At 39.1% G+C, this 26256-nt stretch overlaps 1 protein-coding gene across 1 annotated transcript in view; it reads right to left on the bottom strand.

Moving 5' to 3' along the window:
* The window catches only part of LOC110543016 (transcription initiation factor TFIID subunit 1), a 63770-nt gene that overhangs the window by 18597 nt on the left and 18917 nt on the right, over positions 1–26256 (bottom strand). Inside the window, exons 15-32 of the mRNA XM_060375292.1 lie at positions 23316–23516; positions 23043–23184; positions 22561–22691; positions 21141–21221; positions 19922–20071; positions 19645–19764; positions 19229–19404; positions 17837–18015; positions 17299–17512; positions 16634–16799; positions 16257–16468; positions 11837–11945; positions 10305–10403; positions 8939–9116; positions 6752–6819; positions 4591–4713; positions 3171–3263; positions 2811–2895 (exon numbers count right to left, since the gene is read on the bottom strand). Coding sequence (XP_060231275.1) covers positions 2811–2895; positions 3171–3263; positions 4591–4713; positions 6752–6819; positions 8939–9116; positions 10305–10403; positions 11837–11945; positions 16257–16468; positions 16634–16799; positions 17299–17512; positions 17837–18015; positions 19229–19404; positions 19645–19764; positions 19922–20071; positions 21141–21221; positions 22561–22691; positions 23043–23184; positions 23316–23516 — 2527 coding nt within the window. The remainder of the gene's footprint in view (positions 1–2810; positions 2896–3170; positions 3264–4590; positions 4714–6751; positions 6820–8938; positions 9117–10304; positions 10404–11836; positions 11946–16256; positions 16469–16633; positions 16800–17298; positions 17513–17836; positions 18016–19228; positions 19405–19644; positions 19765–19921; positions 20072–21140; positions 21222–22560; positions 22692–23042; positions 23185–23315; positions 23517–26256) is intronic.

Here is a 26256-nt window from a genome sequence, read left to right as displayed (position 1 = left end):
ATATGGGTATCATTAAGAGAGAATGAAATTTTGAAATTCAATGGAAATAGTCTTGTATATAATGTGGTATTATGAATGAAGGACATAAAATCAAATGGAAAATTAAAATAAGAGTAAGCATGGCTGTGTGTACCCAATGACTCAGCTATTGGGAGCTGAGGCAGAATGATCACTCAAGTCAGGAGTTGCAGATCCTCACCTCATCTCAAAAAAGTTTTAAAATGTAAGTCCCAAAATAAAAATCACTGCAAAACTTCATGTCAAGGTAGACATATCCTAGGTTATAATCCACGACATTTTTGGATACTTTGATATTTGCTTTTGAGACAGGGTCTCACTGTGTGATCCTGGCTGGCCTATAACTCTATGTAGAACTCAAAGAGACCTGTAATCTGATTGTCTCCTCTACCTGAATGCTACAAATAATGGTGTGAGTGATCATATATGGCCCACAAAGCTTTCCTTAATGAAATAGTTCAACTTTAATGTCCCACTTAAAACAAAGAAACAAATACACACACAGAAGTAGTATATGAAGGAGTCAACTGTGGTCTAATTAGGAAGATATCAATTTTGCTTTATCTGTGTTATCAGCTCCACCTTTCCATTTCTATTGCTTCTTTTTGTTTGGTTTTACCTTTTTGAGACATGGTTTCGCTGTGTAGCCCTGGTGTTTTGGAACTACCTCTTAAAACAGACTGGCCTCAGATTTACAGAGATTTGCCTGCCTCTGCCTCCCAAGTGTTGAGATTAAAGGTATATGCCACCACCACTTGGCTTGTTTTGTTTTTTGTTTGCTTGTTTGTTTTTGAGACAAGATATCTCTTTTGAGCCCTGGCTATCCTGGAATTTACCATATAGAACAGGCTATACTTGAACTCACAGAGATATGTCTACCACTGCCTCCTTAGTATCAGGATTAAACGCATATGCAAGCATGTCAGGCTTCCTTGCAGTTTCTTAACTGGTCAGGTAATTAGGTTTTACTGTTACTTTTCTTTTTTTTTTACGATTAATTAAGTTTTTTATTATGTACACAATGTTCTGTCTGCAAGTGTACCTGCACGCTAGAAGAGGGCACCAAATTTCAATATAGATGGTTGGGAACCACCATGTAGTGGCTGGGAATTGAACTCAGGACCTCTGGAAGAGCAGCCATGGCTCTTAACCTCTGAGCCACCTCTCCAGTCCGTTTTGTTTCTTTTTTAACATGGTTATTGTTAAGAGTTTCTTTACTGGTCTCCAAATCTTATTCACATCTACTTCATTTATTGGGATAACTTCATAAATGGTATTTACCAAAACTATATATCCCTCTCCCCTCCAACTGGTTTATTATAATTCTTAGGCCTTTCAACATGGGTCTTAACTACATTTTCTCATTTTATAAGCAAGCGTAGCTAACCCCCTTATACACATTTTCTCATTTTATAATCAAACATAGCTACCCCCCTGTACTCAAGCCAAACTTACTGATACTTCCCCATCTAAAGCACTTCTGTGTATTTTTGCATTTGGCTCTCTATCTTGAACTTCATCATCCATCTCCTCTTGACTATCTGATCAGCATAGTAAGTGCTCCGTAATTAACATGATAGTCTACACCCCTTAGACTAAGATCAAAAATAAGGTTTGAGGATGGAAAGATGACGCAAGTGGTTAAGAGCGTTCTCTGTTCTTTCAGAAGGCCTGAGTTCTGTTCCCAGCACCCATGTTAGGCAACACACAACCACCTATTACTCCGGCACCAAGGGAATTGGTGCTCCCATCTGACCTCCACAGGGAACTGCACACACATGTATATACCCTCACATATACATAATTAAAATATACATGTTTTTAAAAGTTTTTTTAAAAATTATTTTCAAGACATGGTTTCTCTTTATAACAAAGTCCTGGTTATCCTGGACTCACCTTATAGACCAGGTTGGCCTCAAAATCACAGAGATTTCCTCTGCCCTTGCCTATCCATGTGCTGGGATTAGAGACTTGGACCACCACACCTGGCTAACAAAAACTTTCTAAAAATTTTATTATTTATGAACGTTTCCTAGCCCTAATGTTAAAGTATTGTTTTTTCTCTAACGCACTTTGTATATCCTTCTCTTATAGCCCTTGACAAGCTATCAAATGAAGTATGAAGTACTTAAACACAGAGACCATCCTTCCTATCAGAAGATTAAGCAGCTAGCAAAGAGTTTAGCACATATTATTGCATCAGTTTAGGTGCTGAGCAAAATTCCATACACCAATGTTTGCCATGGTCTATAGCCAGCTACACAGTTCAGCCTCAGTTCCATGTAGGGTTGGGATGTAACTTCTCTAATCTTACAGAAACACAATGATGACTAAAACACAAGAAACATCCACTTGAGTTTTATCAATGCCTCATTTTCCTATGCTTTCCACAATTGTAAAAGATAGGTCAGACTGATTTCAATGATTAAAAGCTTAATAGTGAAACTTATAACACACATACTAAAATATGTGCCTACTTTAAAAATCAATAACCGAACTGAGCAGATTCAATGGATCAGCACCAAACCTGACAACCTAGTTTCAGTCCCTGGAACCCACATAGTGGAAACAGAGAACCAACTCTCTGTTAGTTGTCCTCTAACTTCTAAAAGCATACCTTAACAGCATTCCCACCCTTGCAACAAACAGATAAATGTAAACACAGAATTTATTAAGTAAAGTTAGTTACTTGATTTAGCAATCACTACTCAAAGCTGCTTAAGCCTTAAAATGTTAATAATGCAAATACTGTATAGTTAAGACTAATGAAAGAGAAATAAATTAATACCCACCATTGTACTTAACACTGTTGGCCAGAATCAGGTTTACATCATCTAGAAAGCTCTCTCGACTCTGGTACTTGTGCTTGGAGATATTCTATGACAAAAAACAATCAGGCACTTGGCTATCTATATAAAAGCATTGATTATTAAAAGGTATTGATTATAACTGATAGTCTAAGATCAGAAAGAAGGAGAGGAAGACCTCCCCTATCAGTGAACTTGATGAGAGGCATGCATGCAGAAAGAGGAGGAAGGGTGGGATCAGGAGGGGAGGAGGGAGGGGCTTATGGGGGGATACAAAATGAATAGAGTGTAATTAATAATAAAAAAGGGCATTGATTATAAAAAAATTAAAAAAAAAACACTTACCTTACGTATAGTCTCCAAATCCATTGGACTGACAATCACTTTATAATAATCTGGAACAAACTTCTTATTAACTGGGTGATGGAATGGCCAAGACTAGTGAAAAGAAGGCATGGGAAGTCAAATGAAAACCATTACTTGTACCAGAGAGTCCCAATTTCCATTGAGTTACAAATATTAATGCTGAAAACTATAGACTCTTTCCACAGAAATGCACATCCACACAGAGAATTGTCTGCCATTTAAAGATCTCATTAAGGATTCTTACACCCTCATAAAATAAGACTCTGTCCTGTAAACTTACAACTAATGTGTTATTTATTTGTGTGCTAAAGAGTAAGTTTTGCAAAAATAGAATAAAATTCCTTATTCCATTGCTTCACCTAGAAATTTTATAACACTGCACACAGCACAATATGACTATATGCAAAAGAAAATTTAATTCAGAATTTCTGGGGAGACCAATATAATAAACTGGACCAGAGAACAAGTATGATAGATGGTAGCCTTGTCATAAAAACTTGAAGAAAAAGAAACCAAAAAGAAAAGAAACACTGAGTAATTACCAAACTGTTTTTCTGTGAACAGGCAAGATGGCCTAGTGGGTAGAGGTGCTAACCAAGAAGCCCAATGACCTGTATTTAATTCCCGGAACCCAGAGGACAGAAGGGAGGCCTAATTCCCCAAGGTTTTTTGTTTGTTACTTAGTTTTAAATATATTTATTTCTTTATGTATGTGAATGCTCTATCTGCATATATATCCGCATGTCAGAAGAGGGCGTTAGATCTCAATATAGATAGTTATGAGCCACCATGTGGTTGCTGGGAATTGAACTCAGGACCTCTGGAAGAGCAGCCAAGTGCTCGTAAATAGTGAGCCATCTCTCTAGCCCCTGATTGTTTGTTTGTTTGTTTGTTTGTTTGTTTGTTTGTTTTTAAACACAAGGTCCCACTGTGTAGGTACCTGCTTTCTGCCTCCCAAGTGCTGGGATGAAAGGCTGGATCACCACACCTAACCAAGTTGTTCTAACCATACACAAACCACGACTTAAGCCTTCCTCCCCAACATGCACATATAAGTAAACTTAATAAAAATGTTGAAACTGTTATTTGTATAGGAGCATTTCAACTTCAAGAACCTACTACTAGTTAACAGATTTCTCTCCCGGGCTATACAAGAGAATGCAAATACAAATACTGACAAAAGGAAGTAAGAATCACTTAATGTTCAAAGACATTTGGCATCTTTGCTTTCAATGTTAATGAATTCATACAGCAAAAGGTTGATATTTAAAACTACACACCAGTTCCTATGGACGTACACCACTATATAGAATCTCTTAATACACACAGTCTTAACTTGTTATACCTCTTTCCATCCCCTAGGACGATCCACACAATACCTGGCATGAAATTTACTTACATCTGGAACTGCCATCATTTTCTGAGTAACAATGTTATCCAGAATAAAAGAAAATGCTACTTGGTCATCATCATCAAGCAAGGGGTTGATAGCTTTCTCTAAACGTGCCAACTTATCCTCTTTCTGAAATGAAACAAAGCAAAATCAAGGCAGTTTCCTTAAAGTGTGATCACCAAAAAAAGAAAAAGAAAAAAAAGCTAAAGCTAGATGTGTATGATTTCAGTCCATAAAAATTTACCTTTGTATTATCTACTGTTCAATTTTAGACCAATCTGTAAATGACCAATCGATAAATGATACTTTATAGCTAAAGAATCACAAACAGATACGTCAGTAAATACAGTATTCTACATTCCATTCTTGTATAATAACAAGAATAGAAAGCCCAAGACATCTCTAGTTTAGTAGCATTAAGAATTATCTGTGGCAAATTAGGCTTTTATAACATTGTCTTCTCTACAATATGAATGCTTAGACTACAGAACATTACTATTACTTAATGGCTCTTTTTGTTTGCATTTCTAATAGAGCATGTATCTGATTAATTCCAGGCTGCCTTTACATTCAGTATGTAATCCTGCCTTCATTAGTGCCTTATATAAGGAAAAACTCCTTTTTAAAAGGTTTATTTATTTATTTATTTATTTATTATTTATACAGTGTTCTGCCTGCACACCAGAAGAGGGCACCAGATCTCACTACAGATGGTTACAAGCTACCATGTGGTTACTGGGATTTGAACTCAGGAACTTAAAAAAACAGCCCTTGTTCTTAACCTCTGAGCCATCTCTCCAGCCCTATGTAAGGAAACTTAATCCAACAAATTCATTTCAGTCTGTATACTAGAAAACTTCTGTGTTCTCATTGCCTTAATTGCTTTAATTCTTAGTCTCAGTAGCCTTTTTTTAAAGACAGGGTCTCCTGAGTCACAGGCTAACCTTGAACTTGAAATGTTGCCAAAGATACCATAAATTTCTGAATCTCCACCTCCCCTGTGTAACAGTATTTAATTTCCATACTGGATACAGGACTTTAGCCTTCTAATAGACACAAAGAGAACTCTAAATGGGAGAGGGTGTTTTGTTAATTTTGAGACAGGGTCTCAATGTGTAGCCCAGGCTGGCCCAGAACTTGTGTTCACCCTGCCTCTGACTCTCAAGTGCTACAATTACAGGTATGTATTACAATGCTCAGCTAACTGTGGCTTAAACATGAAATTTATGTCAACCAAGTTGAGAAAGTTTTCCATGTTTATCAGTCATGTTCTCTTTGGTGAAATATCTATGTCAATATCAAGTTTAGTTATTACCTGGAGTTTACAAACCTAGAAGGGTCCACGACCTTCTCTGCTAAGAACAGGGGTTTATAGAGAGCCTGAGGATGTAACTTAGTGGTAAAGTACTTACTTACTGAGGCAAGACCCTGGTTCAGTTTCTAGCACACAAAGAAAGAAAACAAACAAACCAAAAACAGCCCAAAACATTATCCTTTAACTTTTTTAGATTACTTTTTAAAAATTAAACTGTCCCTAGGCCTCGTAGTTCAGACAGACATAAAATCTTGGAACTCAGGAAGCTGAGGGGGGAAGGAGCATCATGAATTTAAGGCCAACTATTAGACACAGTGAGTTCCATGCTGGCCTAAGCTCAATTTTTTTTTCTTTTTCTATAAAATATGCTTCTCTGGTATAGCAATAAACTATAATGTAAGCTACACAAGCTCTCCAGGGAAATAATTTTCCATCATCCTTCCTAAAGTGAGTAGCTTCTAGATCTTAATCCTGCACAATTCCAGAGAAAGTAATTTTCCTTGTTGGACCTGGCTTTCCCATTTACAGAAGATATGGTCTATGTAATATCTATATCTCTACCCTCAAATACACCAGAGATTTGTCATTCCCTCAGGCACTGTTCCTTCGGTTTAATACTCTAGTTCCAAAACTCCACTATTCTCCCCATTCATGTACCACAGCATTTATTTTTTAAATTTGCTTATTTTGATTTTTTGAGTCAAAGTCCCATGTACCTTAGACTGATCGTAAACTCCATAAGTACCTGAGGATAATTTTAAGCTCCCGATCTTTCTATCTCCAACTCCCAAGTGGTAGGATTACAGGTGTATATCACTATGCCCACTACTTTGTCTTATCTTTAATTCTTACCTCTTTGAGTTTTTCATCACAGAGATCCAGCATGGATTGAGAAATCTGAGTCAGTGAGTGTTTTGGCCCTACCGAGGGATAAGAAATGACCATTATAAATGGCAGCTCAAAGCTGCCACGCATTTGCAACACTTAGCACATTTGCTAAAGGACCTAAAAGGTCCCAGGCACCAGCCTAGTAACTACGTTGAGTAGACATACCAGTCTTTCCCTTTTTTCATGTTTTTAAAAAGAGTCCCATGTATTCCAGGCTGGTTTAGAACTCACTATGTAGCTAAGAATGACTTTCAACTTCAAATCTTCTTACCTTCACCTCCTTGGGATTGCAGGTGTGTGTTACCACACCAGGTACAGAAACCACCAAGTCTTTACTCCATTTTTCAGTGTTTAACATTAATAGGTAAACAATATAAATAAATTTTAACTGTTCTTTATTTATGTCCACATACTCCTGCATTACAGCTACTTTTTTGTTTGTTTGTTTTTGTTGTTGTTCTTATTTTGGTTTTCGAGATAGGGTTTCTCTGTGTGTTGCACTGGCTGTCATGACTTAAATTGGAAATATGAATGGAAATTCACCCTTGAAGGGAGGAAAGGGAACTTCAGAGAAATGACTGTAAAGACATGAAGAAGTACCATAGGATATTAAAATGAACTATAATGGTGAATATGTTTACAGTCTACAGTGGACATAGAAGCTAGTCATTGGAGATGAAATCTGATAAACAAGTTGGACTGGCTGCATAAAGCTTCAGAATTTAGGTATCATTTTTTGTCATGTTTAAACATAAAAAAAAAGAAGACGTCAAGAGACATTGAATAATGTGTCCATCATAGCTCTATTAGTATTTATCTATACTCTGGATGCCCATATTTATATAGGAATTAATGCACACTGATTTCTTCCTCCTTGCCTTTCCTTTTTTTTCTTCTTTTTTAAAAAGTGGGCATCTAGCCCTGTAATAAAAATACAGATTCAGTTAAAACATACAAAATAAATATGGATACAGTGTTGGTATAATGTTCTTCTGCGATGTATACAATTGTTCATTCACATGCAGATTTTTCTACCCCACTATCTGATTTCAATCTGGACATTGCATTGTGATGCTTATTCTAAGCATCATATGTCTCAAGTTTGTGTAAACATGCCACCATTTGTTCTCCATGTTGCCAATAAATCCAGCCAATGCTGAGCACGGGAGAGAATAGGGTGGGACACCTTGGTCCGGAGGGGAGGAGAAAAGAAGCAAATGGGAGGAAAGGCTGGGAGAGAGATCTGAGAGGACACCAGGAGAGATGAACCAGACCTAAGATATGACTAAAAAACTAGTATAATGTGGGAAATCTGAATGGGAGGAAGCTATGTGGGCTTGGAGGTTTGGGATGGAGTAACTATTGCCCAGCATTGTGTTCTAGGTTAATGAAATAAATCCTAGTCTCTGTGTGGTGCTTTGGGTATACAGCTGGTTTAAGAATAACCAATACTGTTTAACTAAAAGATAAACCAATAATAAGTATTAATAATCATCAACACCACAGGAAGATCTTTTGTAGAGTCCACCCACACCCAATGCCTCTTCAACTTACCTAGGTTTACCTTACTGTCTCCCTACTCACCCCAACTGTTTCACCGCATAGTCCTCCAATTCCCCAGAGAATACATTAGAAATGAATTAGTGGGAGGCTGGGTGTGGTAGAATATGGCTGTAATCCCGGCACTCATTTGGGAGGAAGAGGCCAAAGTATTTCTGTGATTTTGAGGCCAGTTTGGTCTACAAAGGTCCAGGCCAGCCAGGGCTACACAGTGAGACCTTGTCTTTAAAAAAAAAAAAAAAGATTAAATATTGGAAGTAAACAGAAGTAACAAAGCAGCAGTGGTGGTACAGGTCTTTAATCAAAGCGCTTGGGGAGGGAGATGCAGGGGGATCTCTGTGAGTTTGAGACCCAGACTGGTCTACAAAGTGAATCCAGGCTAGCCAAGACTACACAGAGAAACCCTGTCTCAAAAAACCAGAACAAACAAACAAAAAAAGAGTAACACTTATTACTTGACTACCTGATGTTCATACTGAAGAATGCACATTTAGTCTTTTCATTCATTCTAATCTACTCTGAATTTAGAACCATGAAGAAGATAGGAATCTAAAAGGTCATATTTGCAGTTAAGGAACAAGGGACTGTTACCATTATAGGTTGCACTATTTTTCACAATTAGTTCCAAATGCTCTCTGAATTCTTCCCGAGATGGATAGAGGCGTTTGCGCACATTTTCACGGAGTGTCTGTAAATCCATTGGACGAGTGATGATTTTGTAGTAGTCCTTTACAACCTTCGCATTAACTGGAGTATGGAAAGGGTATGTCTGTGGAAACAAAGAGCCAGCACCATTTGTGAGCAAAGACAACTTGACAGAGCCAATTATATCATACTGAATTACCAACTCTGCAAGGGATTTGTCAGAGGTAGTAAGTCTGTTTCTTGCATTAAACCATTTTGTTTTCCTCTTTTTTTTTTTTTCCCTTTGGTTTTTGAGACAGGGTTTCTCTGCGTAACTTTGGCTGTCCTAGAACTAGCTGTGTAGACAAGACTGGCCACAAACTCACAGAGACCTGCCTGCCTCTGCTTCCCAAATGCTAAGATTAAAGGCAAGCACCACCACATGTGGCAAGGTATTGAATTCTTTGGAGCTAGAGTTACTGCTGGCTGTGAGTTACCCAACATGGGTGTTGGGAACCAAGCACGGTCTTCTGCAAGTATGTATTTTTAAAAAAAAAAAAAAACAAAAAACTATTTCATTTATTTTTATTATTTTCTGTGTATGAAGTGTGTTGCCTACATGTAGCTCTGTACATCACATGTATGCCTGATGCCTGAAGAGGTGGTGAGCTTCTATGTGGGTGCTGGGAGTCGAACCTGGGTCCTTTGCAACAACAACTGCTCTTAATCACTGAGCCAACTATCCAGTCCCAGCAATATATATTCTTAATCTCTGAGCTGTCTTTCTACCTCCATAGATGTTACACAATTATGGAAAGTGAAAATTGTTCTTGTAAGACATACAAGTTTGAGGCTGGAGAGATGGTTCAGCGGTTGTAATAGCACAGTAAGATATTCCAGAGGACCTAAGTTTGGTTCCCAGTTTCCATGTCTAGGGACTCACAACCTCCTGTAACTTTTGGTGATCCAAAGCCTCTGGCCTCCAAGGATACTTGCATATACATACAGAGATATACACACATATATATGTAATTTTTTAAAAAAAATGATTCTTGCTACTTCAGTACCCAGAAATTTGAATTCACATATCCATCACAAAAAATGAACAAATTAGCTTTATATCCTCTTATACCTCATGTGTCCTGCCTACATTCTGCCCTTCTTCGTCACCTAATATTCTATTAAATAATTTAAAAACAGACAAAAATACCAAAGAATTAGGAGTTCCAGATACACACGTTTACACACTACTGCTATCTAGACAAAGAAACAGAAAAAGACAAAGGGCCTTGGTTTTCCTAGTCTATACATCTATCTAATGCAATGAACTCACATTGGGAAGATCTCTCATGTCATTGATGATAGACTCTAAGATAGAAGACAGTGTCACCATAGGGTCTGTCCGTCGCCGGTGGATGGATTTATGAGGTTTCTACAAAGAAAAAATAAATAAATAAAAGAAATCAGAACGTTTTAGGCAGACCAAAAAAATTCTCAACGGTTTTGAAATATACTGATACATTTTAGACATCTTCAATAAAGCTAGATTTGTAAGGCTTAAACCTGCTGGGAGCCAAGGCCAGCTACTGGAAAGTTACAGACAGCTGCAACAAGGTCGTAGGTGAGAGATTTATGTTTCTGGAACCTATGAGACATCTGTGTGTCAGGCTAGACATTTTGAGATATCTTAGCTGACATTCTTGTAGTATCTCTTTTAGTAAACATTCTTGAGGTGTTCTGCATCGTCATTAATCACCCTGTTATGTTTTGTAAACTATATTGCTGACACATTTTCCCTTCCTGCCTTCTCCCTATAAAGCTGTATGAAATTTTTCAAATAAACGAGAGCGAGATCAGATTATAGACTTGCTCTCATTCTTTGTGTCTCCTTGTCTCTATTTCATTCTTTTCGCCCCTCCTTAGGAACTCGATGAATTCCCGCTGGATGGGACATAAGCCTATAGTCCCAGCAGTTGGAAGGCAAAAGTAGGAGGACTGCTGCAATTCAAGGCTAGCCCAGATTACACAGTGAAGTTCCAGACCAGCCTGGACTAGAGGAAAACCCAACCTTTTTTTTTTTCCTTTAAAGATTTGTTCATTTATTATGTATGGTGTTCTGCCTGCATGTGTGCTTGGATGCCAGAAGGGGGTACCAAATCTCATTGTAGATGATGGTAAACCACCATGTCGTTGCTGGGAATTGAACTCAGGACCTTTGAAAGACCAGCCAGTGCTTTTAACCTCTGAGCCATCTCTCCAGCCCAGAAAACCCAATCTTAAAAGCAAAGTTGAGGTGGGGGATAAGCTGGAGAGACGGCTCAATGGGTAAAAATTCTTGTTGCATAGGACCTGGATTCAGTTCCCAGTACCCCTATAGTGGGTTACAACTAACTGCCCAGTGCATCTGTTTTTGGGCTCTGCTGGCACCAGGCATGCTGTAGCACACTTATACACATGCAGGCAAAGCACTCATGCACATCCAAAAGAGGGGCTGTGAGTAAGATGGCTCAGTGGGTAATGGCACTCGCCATACAAGATAGTGACCATAATTTGATCTCTACACTCCATGTAAAGAAGGAGGGTAACCCAGCACTAGGCAGGCAGAGGCAGGCAGGGGCAGGCAGATTTCTGAGTTCAAGACCAGCCTGGTCTACAGCGTGAGTTCCATGAAAGTCCCAGGGATACACAGAGAAACCCTGTCTCAAAACACACAAAAATAATACACGAATGTTAGTAAGTTATATAATAGAGTACACATAATTCTCAAGGAATAGACATAGGGAACATAGGACACTAACACCATGTCACAGAAGGCTGGGGAATCAATGGGAACCCATCAGGTATGAAGAAAATGCAGATACTCACATTCAAATAGTCACAGTGAACAGTGGTTCCAACCCGCCGCTTTTTCTTGGGAGGAAGTTGTTGCTTGGGGAACTTCAGGACCAGAGATTTCCTGCGAACTTCATCCGCACTGCAATCAACAACATTGTCATAGTGTGTTATTTGCACTAGTTCCCAGAAATAAGGGTGGAGAGATGGTTCAGTGGCTAAAAGTACCTGCTATTCTTTCAGAGAGGATCCTGGTCCAGATCCCAGCACCTACATGGTAGCTCACAACTACAGTAACTCCAGTTCCTTACCTCTACGGTTACCTGACCCACACATCGGTGCACTTATATACATGTAGGCAAAACACTCACACACATAAAATAAACCATATAGCTCAAAACACATTTTTAGAGTAACCAGAAATAAAACAACTACAGTAAAAGGTCCAAAGTATCTAAGTATGAGTACAAGATGGCAAAAGCCAAAGAAGATAAAGGCCAAACATTCATCTTCTAAGGCTCAGATTACTCAGGGACCTCCAAATTAATACAGGACTGAGAAAAATCACAATTTTGTCTCAGTTTCCTATTTAGAAAATGAGGGAACCAGGCTAAAGGCACTTCAAGACTCCTCCCCGCTCTAACATTCTATCTTGGGATTCAAAAGCTAGAACATTTGATTCATTCAGAATATATATGAGTCTGGACATGGTGGTGTACCAGGGCAGCAGAGGCAGGAGGACCTCAGTGAGTTTGAGGCTAGCTTGATCTACAAAAGAGTTCCTGGACAGACAGTTCTACACTGCAAGATCTTGTTTAAACAAATCAAAACAAAAAGTCAAAACAACATCAATAAAACCAACATAAATGAGAAAGAAGTATGCCTGCCTACAGTCCTAGGAAAGAAACAATAGAGAAATGAAAGACATTAAGAGGGGTTAGAAAGGGAGGTAAAGAAAAACAAGCAAAAAGATTAAAAGGAAAGAAAGAAATTTAAAAAATACCACCGTAGAAAAATGGATAAAGGATTTTCTGCAATTTTTACAACTAATCCACCTTCTCCCCTCCCACTGTAGGAGATCAAGATGCCACATACACCCTTTCTAATGTACTTTTAAGATATGATGACTTGGGATGGAGAGATGGCTCAGAGGTTAAGAGCACTGCTTGTTCTTCCAGAAGTCCTAAATTCAATTCCCAGGAACCACATGGTGGTGCACAACCACTGTGATCTGGTGCCCTCTTCTGGCGTTCAGCAGTACATGCAGGCAGAACATTGTATATATAGTAAAATAAATAAATCTTTAAAAAAATATGATGACTTATATATGTTGACAAATCAAGGATAGAATAACCTAAATTGAATGCAAAGAGAAATATAGTAACTGCAGTATACGCAGCATATACCATATACAGAAAGAGTGAATCCAGGGCCTTGCAATACTAAGCAAGAGAACTACAAAAGAGCTATTAATATATTCCCATCCCCCTTGTCACTTAACAAAAAAGACATTTCTACTTTTGTGTATGAATGTTTTGCTTGCCTGTATGTATGTATGTGTAGCATGTATGTGCATGATACCTGTGAGACCAGAAAAGGGTGTAGGATATCCTCTTCAGAAAGTGGAATTACAGATAGTTGTGAGCTGCCATACAGGCACTGGAAACTGAATCCAGTTCTTAACCAAGAGCAGCAAGTGTGCTTAACCACTGAACCATCTATCCAGCTCTTACATTCATTTTTGGTGTGGTTGGTTTTCTGTTTGTTTAAAGACACTCTCTCAACGTAGCCCTGGGTATCCTGGAACTTGCCATGTAGACCAAGCTGACTTTGAATTAACAGAAAATGCTAGGATTAAAGGAGTACACCACCACACCCAGCCCTAGACTTTAGTTTTGACACAAGGTCTCACTAAGTAGCCAAGGCTGATTGATTTTCTAAAGTTAGCATGTAATGTAGTGGGTTTCATTGTGACATTTTATACACATGTCACTTTACTTTGTTCTCATTCACTCCTTCCACACTAGCTACCCTCATCCCCTAATTCTTGCTGGCTCTCTAAGTCTCCTCCAGTAGTTTTTATTGTTGATGTTGTTAATAATGGTATAGTAATTCTGAAACAATTTTGTACATATAAGTCAGAAAGAGGAGACGAACATATTGATGTTGAAACTCAGAAGAGACATAAATATGAAATTGGATGATAGCTATAAAGGGAATTAATGTATTACAATGAAGTTACAATTTTAAAAAAAATACACTTATTAGTTCTGTACCTTAAAAAGCCCCCAAACAAGGATAATCCAGATTTTGGATTCCTTTTTCTGTTTGTTTTTTAAGATTTACTTTTTGTTATTTTTAACTATGTGTAGGAGGAATGTATGTCTCCATATGGGTATGGGTCCATGAGCACAGGAGCCTGCAGAGGACAAAGGCATTGGATCTCCTGGAGCTGGAATTATAGATGGCTGTGAGCCACCTGGTATGGGTGCTAGGATCTTGTCTTGGGTCTTCTAAATAGAAGCAAGTGCTCTTAATTGCTTAGCCATCTCTCCAGCCCTATTTTTTGTTTGTTTAAGGTTTTCTGAGTCAAGAGTTCTACCATATAACCCAGGCTGTCTTCACAGTTGTAAGCCCTTCTCCTCTGCCTCCCATGTGCTAGGATGACAGGCATGCACCACAATGCCCATCAAGACATTGGTTTCTAAATACCATTTGCTAATAAAAGGAGACTGGACACCTCAGATAAACGGTCAATTCTAGGTCTGAAACAAGGATGGCTTTTTAACAAATTGTACCAGAAAGCAATGATTTCTCAACGATTTATAGGATCATTTCAAAACCACAGATTTGAGGGGCCCGAGAGTTGTCTCAGCAGCTAGTGTTTACAGCTCTTTCAAAGAACCTGAGTTCAGTTCCCAGCATCTATATGGTGGCTCTCACAATGATCTATAGTTCTAGTTACAGGGGAATCCAACTCTCTCTTCTGGCCTCTGTGGACAACAGGCATTTGTGTCATGTACATACATACAGGAAAAATACTAATAAAACGAAAATAAAAGTTTTTTAAAAACCAGGGGATTTAGCTTAAATGAGCCAAATGGAGAAATGATTAATATAGTTAAATATATAAAGGAAGCACTTCAGAATTCATAGTAATATATTAAAATATTGAGGATGAAGCTTCCCTTATCAAAAAAAGAAAAAGCTAAAGTAGAGGAAAACTAGAATTAGAAAAGTCACCACATTACAAGTCCCAATAAAATACCTTCACAAGGGGCTGTAGAGATGGCTCAGAGGTTAAGAGCACAGGCTGCTCTTCCAAATGGTCCTGAGTTCAATTCCCAGCAACCATATGGTGTCTCACAACTATCTATAATAAAATCTAGTGCCCTCTTCTGGCATGCAGGCTTACATGGAGGCAAAACACTGAATATGTAATTAATAAATAAACTCTAAAAACTGTAACTTCAAAATCATCATCAGTGATACCAAAACCAGTAAAGGTACTAAGGTTGGAACATCCTCATAAGTGCAAAAAGAAATCTACAACTTTCCAACATTATCTGAGGATTACTACTTTAAGAAAATGATCAGGAGGTCTAGAGACACAGACCAGTGGTAGAATACTTGCCTAGCGAATGCAAGGACCTAGGTTCAATCCCCAGCCTCAGACAGAAAGATGATCAAAATGGTGGGAAAACCTGACATTATGTGCTCGCCAATGTGGTAAGTACATAATATCAACCAGGTAGTCTAGTCAAAAATAATTAATGAGTGTCCAATAAGTGGAAAATAAGGTTGGTATTAATTACTCCCTTGGAATCACTCATACTTTTGATTTTTCACATTCTAAAAATATATCTTTGTTCTTCTAAAAGTGTGAGGTCAGCAATGGTAATTTAGCAAAAACTTTAAAAATGTGTGCATGTGTCCAAGACAGTGATAGAACACTTACTTTTACCTTATGTGCCTACCAGTACCACCACCACCCCCCCACACACACAAAGAAAAACAGAACAAAAAACTACTTTGGTAAGGGTACTTGTATAAATACTAAACCTAGCCAGGCTAGGACTGCAGAGGCAGAGGCAGGTGGATGTCTGGGTTCAAAGAGAGCATGGTGTACAGAGTCAGTTCCAGTACAGCCAGGGCTACGTACAGACCCTGTATAGAAAACAAAACAAAAACAAACAAATAAAAACCAAAAACCAGAAAACAAACAAACAAACAAAAAACCCTAAGACTCAGAAAACATAGCATGTACACAGGCAAGCAGTAAATGCGAATGATCACGTAGTTTTCATTACCTGCAAAAATTACCAGTGATAATCAGAAGTTCCCGTAACTCCTGGTTCCACTTGAAAGAACACATCATATTTACACCTACCAACCACCATCATCAACCCTGCACAGATCTCTGCTACAGCACTTCCTGCCTGCTACCCCTTACCTCTCAATGAGCTGTTTTCCCAAAACGATCTTGGTTCCTTCAACCTTTATAAGTTCTTCATTATCATTATGAATGACTGTCTTTTCCAGCTCCTCCTCCTGTTCTTCTGTCATGGCGACAGGGTTAGAAGGTGGAGCATTTGTTTGATAATAAAGGGGGCAGAATTTATTTGTCCTCATGTGCCCGATGGCACCACATGCTCCACATTTCAGCTGCAACAGAAAAAAAAATCAACATTTTAGAAGTAAACAGGGTAAAACATGTCAAAATTAAGAAGAAATATTTACACAGCAGGAGGGAAACAAGAAGAGACATCATTTGCAGGATAATGTATGGAGACAGGGATTCTCAGTGTAGCCCTGACTTACTCTACTTACTTTTAAGTCAGGACGTTCCTTCATTTTTTTGGGCTTTTTCTCCGGAGGACCCTTCAGCTTCTCCTTTTCCTGGTTCCGTTTAAGTCTCCTCAATTGCTCTTGAATCCTTCGACGTTCTTTTCGCATCTCTTCTCGATGTTGCTCATCAAAAAGAGCAAATTTTCGACTAAAGAACAGAAAAAAATACAGGACCATAAGCAACCTAAATTAAGATGACTGTCCTGAAATCTCCCAACTCAGAACATGAGTAATTCACCCAGGCTGTAGTGAGATAAACTTCATCTTCCTTGCTAGTCAGTCCCCCATGTGGATAGAGTAACATTTCTCAGTCAAAGCCCTGAATAATCGTTTAGGTTTTGCTGTTGATTTTGAGACAATGTTTTACAATACAACCTGGTCTAGAATCCGTGTTCCTTCTGTTGAATCCCCCCATTATAGAGATGACTTTAGCAAAGCCAAACCGCCACAATCCAGAGATAGCACAAATGGCTATTTTCCCAGAGATTTGGCTCTGTTCAAATCCAAAGATCTAAAGGCAAGGAGGTCCTGATGTATAGCAGGTTTGAGGGATAAGGGTGTATATTTCTATCACTACAGCTCACACACATACTGTGTCTCCATCATCATTTTCCCTTCCACACTCAAAAGCAGCACATCAAACTCACATGAATTCTTCATCTTTTGTGGTCCGTATGCGCATATAAGCATCAATAACTGCTGGTTTTCGGACTGTCTCACAACGAACATATTCTTTCCCCTCTTCATCTCGAAATGTTCGATAAATTTTGAGACAACGGCCAGTGGCAGAAGAGTTAAGGCTAGTCACAGAAGCTGTATCATCATCTCTGTGATTGTTTCCTGCTGCTGCTGAGCCTGCTGCTGTAAGGTCAAAATATATATATATATATATATATATTTTTTTTTTTTAGAAACATTCCCCCTAACACCCAAATGGCCACTTCTTGTGGTTGAATGGAGACCACAAAACTACGGTTCTACTAAAAACAGAGTTGCTACTAGCTACAAGAACACACACCCTGGTCTGCTCCCACAGACTGCAGTCCAGTTAGTAAAAATGTCACCACCTCATCTACAGGTTTCTCTATACTCATTCCCTACTTTGTCTCCAGCTTGGACTCAGTTATAGCCTGCAGGTACCCAAGCTCCATTTTTGATCCTTTTCTTGTCTGAGCAGCCCCTCACCCAGTAGCATCCGCTGGAGTTCCTTCCGTTCCTGCTCCTCCTGCTCCCGAGATAGCTGAGAGCTTGTTTTCTTGTTCTGCAGCATGTGCTCTATGTTCTTTCCCATTTCCTCAAAGTCACTGTCTTCAGCTGAGCTGCTGTCTGTGTCTGTGGATAAGACTTCAGTTGATGACAAAACCCTGGCAAGAGAGGAAAAATGTGAAAGACCAGGGGGAAATACGAATGTACAAAGAAGGAGGATTTAGTAGAAAACTGAGAATTCAACCTTAAAATGATATACTCAGAATGGGTATATCCCCAAAGACATGGAACCCATAACAGAAAAACTACGTCTTTCTAGACAATTCCCAGATTGGCAAAATTGCAGTAGCTTTTTCAGAATTCCTGGAGAAGAGCTGGCACACAGGCCATTTTTGTTTATTTTCTTGAAAGAGACTCTCACTGTTTGCTCTGTCTCTCACCCCAAACCCAAGCATGCCTTAAATTGTGTTATTATTCCTGCGTCAGCCTCCCAAGCACTGCTCAGCTCTCCAGCATACCACAACATTTACATTCACGGATCACTTTAATAGCACATTACTATTCATTCATAACTTACTCACTAGAGGAAACAATGTACCCATCACCACACTTAAAACAACTAGGCCCAGCTCAAGTAGGACACAGGAACTGTCACAGCACCAAGAGCTCAAGCTTAGCATTTCCTGACATTCAACGTTCTTGCTAAATTACTTTGAAATCAGCAGGTTCAGCAGGTTTGGTGGCACATTCCTTTAATCCCAGAACTCAGGAGGCAAAGGCAAGTTGACTGCCAAAAGCTTTAAACCAATATGGGTAACCTGGCAAGTCTCTGTCTCCAAAGGAAAAAAAAAAGCTTTAGGAAAAATTTGTGCATGTTGGTACATGGCTTTATTCCTGGCTCTCAGGAGTCACAAAGCCAGGTGAAGGGTGCAAGGCCACTGGGTCTCCATAGTAAGTTCCAGGCTAGCCAGAGTTAAGTAGTAAGGGCTTGTCATTAAAAACATTATCAGGTACTCTGGCAGTATTATTACAGACAGTGCCTGATATTTCAGATACCCAGCTCTACCTTGTTACATTTTTAGATGACATCATCATTATACAGCATCTGGTAGAGAATGAACACCTGTGGCCCAGAATTTAGGAGATAGATACAAGAGGATCACCAAATGTTTGAGGCCAGCCTATCCTAAATAGCAGGGCTACATAATAAGACCTCATCCCAGAATGGAAACATAGTCCTTGGGATCTGGAGACAGGGTTTAGTGATAAAGTATTTGTCTTGCATATACAAGACCATTAGTTCAAAACAAAACATGCCCAGGGAACCTCCCCTTTCCACCTTAAACTTTCTACACTACTGAATCAGCATACTTGTTCTGTAGGTCAAAGATGCGCTGACATTCCTCTTTGTAACGCTCTTGATGCTCAGCCATAGAAAACCTTGATCCACGGGCAAATTTGCTCATGGGGCCCTCTCCAGAGCGAGCCTGTTCTGTTGACACTGTGCGTACTACATCAATAACTTCCCAGCGGGACAACTTTTTAATCTGAGAAAAACACAGAGCTTCACATAAGTAAGTCATTCAGGGATGTAAAAGGACACAGCAGTGCCACAGTTAGAAACATAGACAAGAACACAAAACCTAAATGAAGTTTAGAAACTTTTGGTCAAGTATGTAGGAGATCTACCCCATGTATAAACCCCAGATGATCCTGTACAACACCTTCCTAACCTTTTTGTCTCTATACAAAGACTCTTACTCAGAGTTTCCCTCATCTACACTCACCTCCTCCTCAGGCACACCAAATTTACGAAGAAGTTGCTTGGCGTTTTTCAGAGACAGGCGACGAAGGTCTGCATCTGTTCCCGTGACTGTCTTTTTCACTGGCTGAGGCTCCTTATCATCCTATCTCAAACAAAACAAGTGAAAATGTGAAGCTGAACAGTAAGTGTTTATGCCGTTTTGGCAAATGAAGCAATCCCAAGCCCTCCACTCTAATCATCTCTATTGCCCAAACCTCCTTCCTTCCCCTTTTGATTTCTAGAAATCCAAAGACTCTCACCTTCTGCTGTGTTGGTTTGTTTGGAATCTTCACATAGGAGAACCCTTCACCACAGCCAGTGGGATCTGCTACTCCAGTCACCTCCAGGAGACATTTGCCCTTCATGGCAGCAATGAAAGCCCTTGTAGTATTCCAAGGAGCAGTACGAACCTGAGATAAAGAAAAAGAGTCTCAGGGTTCTGGGAAACACTGCTTCATGCCTGGCCACTACCTAAAACAGGTAGAATAATTACCCTGAACAGATTCACATTTCTTGAATTATCCAAACATCAAATCTAGCAGCTATCCAACACTCAGCTCTCTTCTCTGGTACTTAAATCATGGTATTAAATAGAGTCTGAGTGCAACCAGGATAAGAACTATGTGGAACAGTGACGTTCTTCAGTCCATTATGACTAGGAATTCCGTTCATAGTGTTGTACCCACATTCATGATGCTCAGTTAGAAGAACAACTGCATTTTATCATCCAATCGTTCAAATGGCTTCCTTATTCTTATTTACTTATTTGTAGGGTCTCTATCCCAGGTGGTGTGAAACTCTCTATGTATTACAGCCCAAACTTGAATACCTGATCTTCCTGCTTCCAGAGTGCTAGGATTCCAGATGTGTGCTATCTCAAAAGCCCCAAACCTTCATTTTAAAAAAGATGAGAAGCATTGATATAAGTGAGTGTTGAGGGCCAGAGAGATGGCTCAGTGATTAAAAGTATTTGCTGTACAATCATAAGAACTGGATATTGGATCAAAGCCCCCACATAACAAGCCCCCTGTCCTCAAAAGCCTGTAACTAAAGTTCTAATGGATCTATATGATCCCCTCTTTTGGACCATGCACACATGCATTCACAAATAAATAAATCTTTAAAAGTCTTCTTTGAATTAATAAAAAATACAGAGCCAGGTACAGTGAGTGGTACACACCTTTAATCCCAGCACTTGGGTTCTGTTTCCAATGCCCATGTCAGGTAGCTTACAACCTACCTACAGAGAAACCACTGTCTCTGGTCTTCCATAGGTACCTACATTCACTTACTTATGTGCACACACTCACACACAGACACACATACATACAATTAAAGATAAAAACAAGCGTTTCTGGGCATGGTGGTGTGTCTGAACTCCCAACACTTGGGAGACAGTGGTAGAAAGATTTAAAGTTTCAGGCCAGACTGTGTAACAAGGCAAGACTTTTTCTGAGAAAAAACATAGTAAAGTCCTACTTCATCATCAATCTTCATCTGGAAATCTTCTTCATTTTCTTCCTCAGGAGCAAAGAAGGACTTCTCTCCATAGCCAGCATCCTGAAAGAGGACAAATTCTATATATAAAGAAAGTCAACGGAAAAACACACCTTTTTTCCCTAAAAACAGTTATTCTGAATTTCAGACAGATGTATAAAAAAACCAGACCATCTTCTATATGGAAAACAAATTTTGTAATAGCTAATGTATGTGTTACAGTTATGCATCTTTGAGATCCTTGAGCAACTAAAAGATACGCAAATCCCTAGTTATTTTGACACATTGGGGATATAGTTCAGGTGTAGAATGCTTGCCTGGCATATGCAAGGCACTGAGTTCCAACAACAAATTTGGTTCTTCTTAATAATCTCATTTTAAATAATTTATTTTTAAATAATTTATTTTTTATTTTATTTGAATTGGTGTTTTACCTGCATATGTGTCAGTATGAAGGTGTTCGATCCCATGGAACTGTTAATTATAGACAGTTGTGAGCTGCCATGTGGATGCTGGGTATTGAACCTGGGTCCTCTGGAAGAGCAGCCACTGCTCTTAACCACTGAACCATCTCTTCATCCCCCACACAAAAAAAAAACTTATGTAGTCGTGTGGATAGCTGGGGCCCATTGAAAAAGCAAACAAACTAAAATCCTAACTACAGAATTTTTCAGTTGTACTTTTTCTGTTTTGTCTTTGTAGTTGTCTCAATCAAAATGGCCCCCATAGGCTCAGAGGGAGTGGCACTACAGGGAGATGTGGCCTTGTGGAGTAGGTGTGACCTTGTTGGAAGAAGTGTGTCAGTGCAAGTGGGCTTTGAGATCTTAAATGCTGAAGCCAGCACCAGTGTCACAGTCTCTTCCTGCTGCCTGCCAATCTGGATGTAGAACTTCTGGACACCTCTTTAGCACCATGTCTGCCTGCATGTTATCATGCTTCCTGTCATGATGATAATGGACTAAACCTCTGAAACTGTAAGCCAACCCCAGGTAAATGTTTTCCTTTGTAAGACTAACCATGGTCGTGGTGTCTCTTCACAGCAACAGAAACCCTAACTAAGACAGACTCATATGCTGTGCATCTCTAAACCATACTTCCAGCTCTCATCTACCAGGAAATCTGAAAAGACCTTTCCCTGCTTGTTTTACAAAAGAGATACAACTCATTTGAATGAGCTGATCATTTCTAAGACAAGGCACTATGACTTAAGTCCCTCAATGAGCCTCACATTGGCATTTACCTACACTGTATCTTTCCTTAGAATCTATGGTGACAGAAAGTACCTCATACAGTTTAAATTGTTGACTAACTGGAAATAATCTAGTAACTATCATCTCTACAGTATTCTATCTCTCTGAAAACAAATATGGACATAAGCAGTCCCTAAGAAGAAGGGGCTCACCTTTAGTCTCTGCTCTGCAGCTATCATGCTATAATAAGCACAGCACTGTTCTGGAGATACCATAGCTCTGATCTCTTCTTCCGTTGGTAAACGAAAATCAGACTTCAGCACCCACCAGTTTGAATCCATCCCTGGAAAAGATACAGGGAAACTGTTCTGAATTCTAAACACCCAAAAGCAATAGTATAGTAAACAGACACTGAACCAACTACTGCCCTAGATATGACTAGTCAACAAATGCCTTGCTGCAAGGATTCTTACATCTTCTGCAGGACATGGAAATACTCACATGGACTTTATTAGTAACCAATTATCATCAAATTATCATAAAAGCAATCAGTCCTCTAGTTACAAGATTTGGTACCTTCTCGGTTTAACAGACATCAATTTCTATTCTATTAGCTATCATTTCTTTTAACTGAAATTCGTAATACTTTGGGATTATGAGCGCATCAGAGAAGACAAGTAGTCACACTGATGACCTGTACGTTTGAAGTCAGCACAGAGCTTTAGCCTCTTCCGGATGCTGCTTTCTGAATGCGACGGAAAGGCTTTCTTTATATCTTCCATCCGGATCCTCCGTGGCCTATCTTTACTCTTCCAAAAGAGGCGGTAAATAAAAACCTGTCCAATGAGCCAAATACATTACTAGATAAAGGATAAAAGTCCTCACCAGGGTCCCTTCCCCAAACTAAGCTCAGATGTGTTTTCATCTTTCTATTAGGATGAGCATCTTAGAACAATTCTAACCTTACCTGCAGAAAGTCTCGGATGTGTGTATTGGCCCTTTTGGAGTTAGGACCAGGAACTTCAAACAAGGGACACTGCTGGCCCACCACAAAAATATCCACTAGTTCTCGAATATAGTAGCCCTGCCTTGTTCGAATGATCAGGAAGTCAGTTTCTGGCATCTTATGAAGATAAATTGGAGCACGAAAAAGGTTGTTCTCAAATGCCTAATGAAAGCAAACCACAAAAGTCATTTACAAAGAAGCTCTAGAAAATTCAGGCATCTATTGAAAAAAGAAAGAATTTACTTCATTCTATATCTTTGATAAAGTCTATGCAATAAAATAAGCAAATTATATGGAATATAAAAAACAAGATAATTTTTTAATTTTTCTACCCACTGTCTTTTAGAATCTAACAGACAAAAAGAAAAAAAAAAACTTTAACAATACAGCCAGGAATGAAAATGTATGCTCGAAATCCAGCATTCAGAATGGGGGAGACAGGAGGATCAAGGCCATCCTGGGCTAGATAGTAAGTTCCAGGCCAGCCTGAGCTATGGCAGGAGACTGTCTCTCAAAAAAAAAAAAAGAGTCAAAGGTAGGCATAGTGGTATATTCTGAAATGACCAACTTTGCTAAGAAAACCAGGAAGATTAGGCCTCAAAGCCATCTTTGACTACAAAGTAAATTTGAGACCACCCTGGTTGCATGAGAAAACCCCTCCCACAAAGAAGAAAAATGAAATGTAGCTGAGAGATGGTTCAGTGTGTCAAGCGCTTGATGTACAAGTATGAGAACATGAGTTTACATCCCCAGCAATGACATAAAAAAGCTGAGAACAGAGGCATAAGCCTATTATCCTAGTGGTAGAAGGAAGAAGAACGGTGGAGACAAGAAGATCCTATGAACCTGCTAGCCTAGGAAGAACTGTGAACTCTGGGATCTATGAGAGATGATGCCTTCACAAAAAATAAGGTAGAGAGTAATACAGGAAGACAACCAACATTGACATCTGGCTCTAACTTCCACACATGCAGTCAACACATATATATACACACACACACAAATTAATCTAATAGTACTAGAGGAAAGGTGTTATAACACATATCCATAATCCCAGCACTTGCAAGAGGATCAGGAGTTCACGGTCATCCATGATGGTTACATAGCAAGTGTGAGACAACGTGGGCTATATGAGAGAATTCCTGGTACAAACAAAGTGTTTAGATTCAGAAGAAACAGGCTTCGCCAGTCACTGTATGATGTCACACAAGGCAAAGTTTCTGAGCCTAAGTTTTCTTAGCTGCAAAATGCAGGACACATAATAAAATAGTTATATTCCATAGGTGTACTTTTCAAGAGCTTCATAATTATCATGGTGATATTCTCCTACCCCACCATACTTGCAAACATAAGAGGTGATGACAAAATAATTTTTAAGAATATAATCTCATTGAAGCCCAGAGAGGCTCAAAAACAAGTCTGTATCACTCAGACTGCTGATTATTAGGATTACAGGCATGCTACCATCATACCTGGCTTCAGGAGATTTTCTTATACATTAGTTAATTAATTAAAAAAAAAGCAATGAAGCAAAGTATGTATGCTAAGAGGACACAACAAACAAAACACAGAAGTGCAGTTATACAGAAATATTTGAAATAAAAGTAGAAGCTAGATAGGCTTTGAATCAAGAGAGGCATCTCCCACCACCAAAAAATCCTAAGAGAGGTAGAAAGAGGGCTAAGCAATTAAAAGCGAGTGCTGCTCTATTCTGAGGCCTGGAGTTCTAATCTTATCACCCATATCTGACAGCTCACAAATACCCATAATTTTAGATACAAGGAATCAGACACATCCTCTTCTGTCTCCACAGGTGAACTCATATGTGTACAGACCCAAATAATATTTTTTTTTTTGAAACAGATTTCTCTGTGTAACAGCCCTGGCTGTCCTGGCACTTACTCTGTAGACCAGGCTGGCCTCAAACTCAGAGATCCACCTGAGATTTAATTTGTGATCACCACGCCACAGCTTAAAAGTAAATTCTTTTAAAATCCTAATATTGAGTGTTGGAGGAAAGGCTCAGTGGTTAAGAGCACTTGATTTTCCAGAGGACCCAAGTTCAATTCCCAACACCCACACGGCAGCTCACAATTTCCTATAACTCCAGTTCCAGGGGATTCGATGCCATCACACAGACAAAACAATACAGAATTTAAAACAAAAAGAGTTTTTAAAAATCTTAATAATGAACACTAAAAAGGAAGACATTTACATTGGTAGAAATTTTAAGTTCTTTTTTTTTTTGGTGGGGTGGTTTTGAGACAAAGATTCTGGGTATAGTCCTGGCTATCTTGGAACTAGCTCTGTAGACTAGACTGGCCTCCAACTCAGAGATCAACCTGCCTCTGCCTTTGACTGGGAAATTAAATTCTAAACATTCATTATAAATAGAATTACACAGGATAGTAAGTAATCTTCCAATTTTAATTACATTTTTCATTTATTTACATTGTCTATATGTGTGTACATGTACACAAGAGAGCACATGTATGTTAACAGAGTATAAGCCAAGTGGACAGCTTGCATGAGTCAATTCTCTCTTTGCACCATGTAAATCCTGGTATGTCATGGTACTGTATCACAGCAACAGAAATCTTAAGACAGAAACAGGCACCAGGATCATAAGCTATGGCTGTGACATACCTGACTATGTGTTTTTTTGGAGGATTGTAAAAGGAGTTTGGAACATTGGACTGGGAAAGCTCCTGAGCGCTCAGTCTAAGCAGCTGTTCTATGGAAACTCTTAAGATAATGCTGAGAACAGTGAAGATGATGGGGACATGGCTTCTCAAGTTTTAGACAGAAGTTTACAAATCCCTCAAAGACTATCAGGGCCACTTGTGTGATATTTTGAAGAACCACAAAAGGGAAAGATCCAGCTGACCTCTGCATGCACATG

The sequence above is a fragment of the Meriones unguiculatus genome, chromosome X (genome assembly GCF_030254825.1).
Source record: "Meriones unguiculatus strain TT.TT164.6M chromosome X, Bangor_MerUng_6.1, whole genome shotgun sequence".
Classification (NCBI taxonomy): Eukaryota; Metazoa; Chordata; class Mammalia; order Rodentia; family Muridae; genus Meriones; species Meriones unguiculatus.
This window is presented reverse-complemented; position numbering and strand designations above follow the sequence as displayed.